This window comes from Musa acuminata, chromosome BXJ1-4 (genome assembly GCF_036884655.1).
Source record: "Musa acuminata AAA Group cultivar baxijiao chromosome BXJ1-4, Cavendish_Baxijiao_AAA, whole genome shotgun sequence".
Lineage (NCBI taxonomy): Eukaryota > Viridiplantae > Streptophyta > Magnoliopsida > Zingiberales > Musaceae > Musa > Musa acuminata.
The window spans coordinates 3273029-3277500 of NC_088330.1; the positions used below are offsets into that span (position 1 = coordinate 3273029).

The following is a 4472-nucleotide window of genomic DNA, read 5'->3' on the forward strand; positions in this document are numbered from 1 at the left end:
TTAAAAGAAGGTAGCAATCAATTAATGAGAAGGTGTATGTGAGGTATATAGAACATGTGAAACGAATACATATGGGTATACATATGGGTATCTTAAGAACCACGCCGTTTCAGCAACATTTTCCTCTGAGCTGAAGAGAGAACACTCCAAGAGGAGGAAGAAAAGAAGTGGAGGAAACAATTCTTATCAGTGTGAGGAGGAGTGTGACTACTGCAGCCAATTATTCTCTTGGGTTCCTTCACTCGGAATGCTTGTCTGTTTGCTGATAACTTCGGTCCAGGATCATCAATGGCGAGGGCAGGGGTGAAACGTGAGCATATCTTCCGGTTTCCGACACACCGATGACCGGAGCGGCGTGTGCTGCCGCATCTGTAGAGGTCAAGATGGCGCAATCCGGCGTCGGAATCCATGTACCTCGAACCACCACAAACTGGGCAAACTGGATGTTGCTGCTTGCGCTGATCTCCGCCACCGGGCAACTTCTTCTTGCATGAAGCCGGTATTTCTGAAATAGATTATGTATTCCATGTTTTAATCATAAGAAAACCAAATGATAGACCACTTTTAACCAATACTTTGTAGAGATGAACATAGATTACAAGATAACATAATGCAAAAGAAATTGAACAACTATGAGATGAATCCATTAGGATTAATGATGAGATAGAAAGAGAGTATTCATTCCAGAATTATAGGGTTAATGTGAAAGAGAAAGTGGCCTCTCTCATGCCATATCTTCTCATTTTGGCCTCACTTCTTTCCTCCGACCACATCACTATCCACTTCCTCATCTCCTTCCCAATATCAATTTCTTTCTTCCTCGTCTCACATATTTTCTCTTCACCAAAATGAACATAAAGGGAATGAACCAAATATTACAACAGATAAAAATAAATAAAAATAAAATATGATATGCTCCTTGGGTGGAACTAATGAATGACATTTTCATTTTCATCTCTAGGAAGTTCATATGCATTATTATTTAAGTCATGACAACTATGTTGTTTAGAATATTTCTTTTATATCATTAAATATTTTATTTTATTTTAGATTAATATAATTAATTTTTAGATATTATCAGGTGTTATTTAATATGGATAAAAGTTCATATTTGCAATGTTAGTCGATATTATCATTTTTATCATACTCTAAACAATTGAAATTTTATTTTCATCCATCTAAGATTATTATTTTTAAATAATTTTAATAAATTTGATTTTATTAGATATAATTTTAAATTATTTTATTTTAAAAAAATTAATTAAACATACCAACCTGTTGACCGACTAGTCCAACCGATGACCTAATTGACTTAGACTTCCTCTAGTTTGTTTCTATATTAGATAAAGCAATTTAATTACTAAGTAGGCAACCTTTCCTAATAGTCCATTTGCAAATGATCACTTTAATTACTAAAGCCAAGCTGATAACAATTCCTCCATGCATCATCATGATCAATTATAGATTTTGATAGTTTTGAGTCTAGCAGTTGGATTATGTTCATGGTTCTAAATTGCATTGCTTTTGTACTTACAAATTCTTAAATGCCCTTCTCAGGTAAACTTATTTCTTATTTAAGGATATCAAATTTAAATGGAGTCCCCTTTTTCCATGTTTTTGTAAAGTAGCTTTTAGGTTTCTGTACTCAATCAAAGCTTCTCAGAAAATTTTCTGTTGCTTATTTCTTCTCCTCTACTGTCAACTTCTGTCATCTCCACAACAGTCATCATTTTATTTCACTTAATTGTTCCATTTTTGTTTTGACTTATATATTGCCATCTGAAACTATCCAAAAATACTTTGAAATAAGTTCTCATCCTTTGTCCTATCATAATATAATTATTGTCAGAATGTTGAGTTAAGCTTATATTTAGACATGGAATTGGTTTTAAAAGCTCTAGCAAATCAGGAGTCTTATAAATCGTATAAATATGGCTTTTGAGTTTGAAAAATATCGATGAAAGAAAATCTAGAGTTTGTGTCCTCTTTATTATTTTTTTATAATTTACTGAAGCATATTATGTCGAAATATTAAATCAAATTTTATAATTAGATAGGATCTTAGTTAAGATAAAAATATTTAGATAAAGCTAAAATATTTATAAGCCTAATGTAATGTTTTAGAGATATAATAGGTGGTTATGATTAATGGAAGTTTTTAGTTTTCAGGTGTCTCTCTTTTCTTCTCCTCTATTATCATTTCTTTATGAGGTCTCGATAAGTTATTCAGTGATAAAATGTTGCCTTCTGGTTTAGTTTGAGAATAATTTAGAGTTTATAAAACATTAAAAGCAAATTATGAAAAAGAGAGAGAATATGTACCATTATGGCACTAATAAGATGCATAATTCATGAATTAAGGGAATAACCTTTGATTGGACAAATTTATACCATTGATTAGCCAGGATAAGTTCTACCAAAAGCTTCTATTGCAAATCATCATCAGATAGATCATGTTCAATCACATATTTTGAGCCAAATGTTTCTGAATCTTAATCTCCCTAAACTTTCATTTATAGTTAACAAAATTCGATATTTGAACAATTGGAAATGATAATTCTTGTGTGACATAGTCATTATCCTTCGACAAATGCACCCATAGCAAAAAGTATTTAGATCACCTTGTAGTGATAAATCTCATATTTCATCAACATTATCTTTGAATGAATTCTATGAATTCAGCCTTGAATTGCATTTAATTTGATGACATAAAATAATGAGAATGCTACTTTTCCTTGTTATTTATCTCACTGAAACTTTTGTCTTATCATTAACTTGTAATATACTTCTTCTTAATTCTAATTTTGTTGCCCTAATAATCCTGCAACACAAGAAAGACATCTTCTTCTATGAACTCGAGATTTATCCTTTTCTCCTTTTTTTCACTAGAGATAAATAGGCAATTGAAAAAAAAAATCATATTGTTTATCCACCTTTAATTAGTGAGTATGACTTTGGACACAGATATTAAATTAATACTAATTTTTTGTAAACATATTGTTGTAAAAGGATATGGAAATGAGTGGGAAATATACATAATAAGCATCTAAATAAGATATAAAAATGATTTGGGTGTGAATATAATACAAAACGGATGTAGCATGAAATAATTAAGAAATCGACTCGAGTATATATAACTATATATATTTCTTTAATAGGAAAGTTCAAAGCAAATGTGAAATTACAAGGATAAGAAAAGAAAATTTTGTTAATTACTGAGCACCTTTTCTTGATGATTAGAGCAAGATAGAAGACTAAACCCACATATCTTGATGTTTGGTAACCAAACAAGAACAAGAAATTTTCATATCCATCTCCATATCTGAAAAATAGGTTAGATATCTAGCTAGCTACACTGTTCCTGATGTGTGGCTAACACTATTCATGTTATTTAGCAAACTTCAAACTAATACAATGATGTGTGATGAACCCTATTCATGTAATCATATCTTGAATACTTAATACAGAAAGGGATTTGGAAAGGTATCAATCATCCTGTGTATTTTCACTCATAGACACTGTCAGCTAGTAGTTTGAATACTTAATGCAGAAGGTGAATCATCATGGTTCCAAGAGTACCCCATCTTTGTTCCAAGAGGAAGGAAAACTTTTACCTATTTGGATGAACAAGATCTAGTGCTTCTAGCTCAACATTTATTTACCCTACTGACAATAAACTATTAGTTTAAATAATAGTTCCTGGTAATGAGATTATGTACCAAGCAAACTGAGTTTTGACATAAATAAATATATATATATATAGCCTAGACCAACAAGTACAAGCAACTACTGTACTAGTCACTTGTGCAAACTTAAAAGCCTTGTAGTACCTATTTGTTTTGGTTAAAGGTTATGTTAGTGTATGTACTATTCCAGAGATAATCTTTAATGAAAGGTTTATTTAGGGTAGATGAAGCTATAAGTTGATGTAGGTATCAAGAACAGTACTACAGGGAATTTGTTTGATGTAGGTATCAAGAACAGTACTACGGAGAAAGACTAAAAAGAGAAGAAAAGAAGGTAGATTTCTTACTGGGCTTAAATATCATTAGTGTTGTGTCTGTAGATATCAAACAAATACTGAATCTTCTATTTAAGAGATTGTTTTGATAGATAGGACTAACCTGTAGATGGCTCTTCACTTCATCGTTGGTGAGCCCATCCACCTTCATCAGCTTCCGGATAAGTTTGGGTGTTGCAGCTGCAACCAAGCAAACCCACTTTCACAAGCAATCATCACCAGTAATCGGAGAAAGGAAAAGTATGAGGCTGCTATGAACCCACCATGACAGCCACCCAGCTGCTCAAGTGCATGCAAGAATCTCTTGTGCAGCTCTTCTGACCAGTACCGTTTCACCTTCCTTTCAGGCTGAGATCTCTCCTTCTTCTTCTTTCCTCCATCACCATTGCCTTCCTCTCCACTAGCAATTTCGGTATCTTGGCAAGCCAGTGATTCTGATGGAGCTATCTCT

At 32.5% G+C, this 4472-nt stretch overlaps 1 protein-coding gene across 2 annotated transcripts in view; it reads right to left on the bottom strand.

Annotated features, from left to right (window-relative positions):
• LOC103980151 (transcription factor NIGT1) overlaps window positions 1–4472 on the bottom strand; it is a 5205-nt gene continuing 733 nt past the window's right edge. For both annotated transcript variants that reach the window (XM_065157497.1, XM_065157490.1), the window contains exons 3-5: window positions 4285–4472; window positions 4125–4201; window positions 1–505 (exon numbers count right to left, since the gene is read on the bottom strand). The exon at window positions 4285–4472 is cut by the window's right edge. In XM_065157497.1, the coding sequence (XP_065013569.1) occupies window positions 239–505; window positions 4125–4201; window positions 4285–4472 (532 nt within the window). In that variant the 3' untranslated portion in view covers window positions 1–238. The remainder of the gene's footprint in view (window positions 506–4124; window positions 4202–4284) is intronic.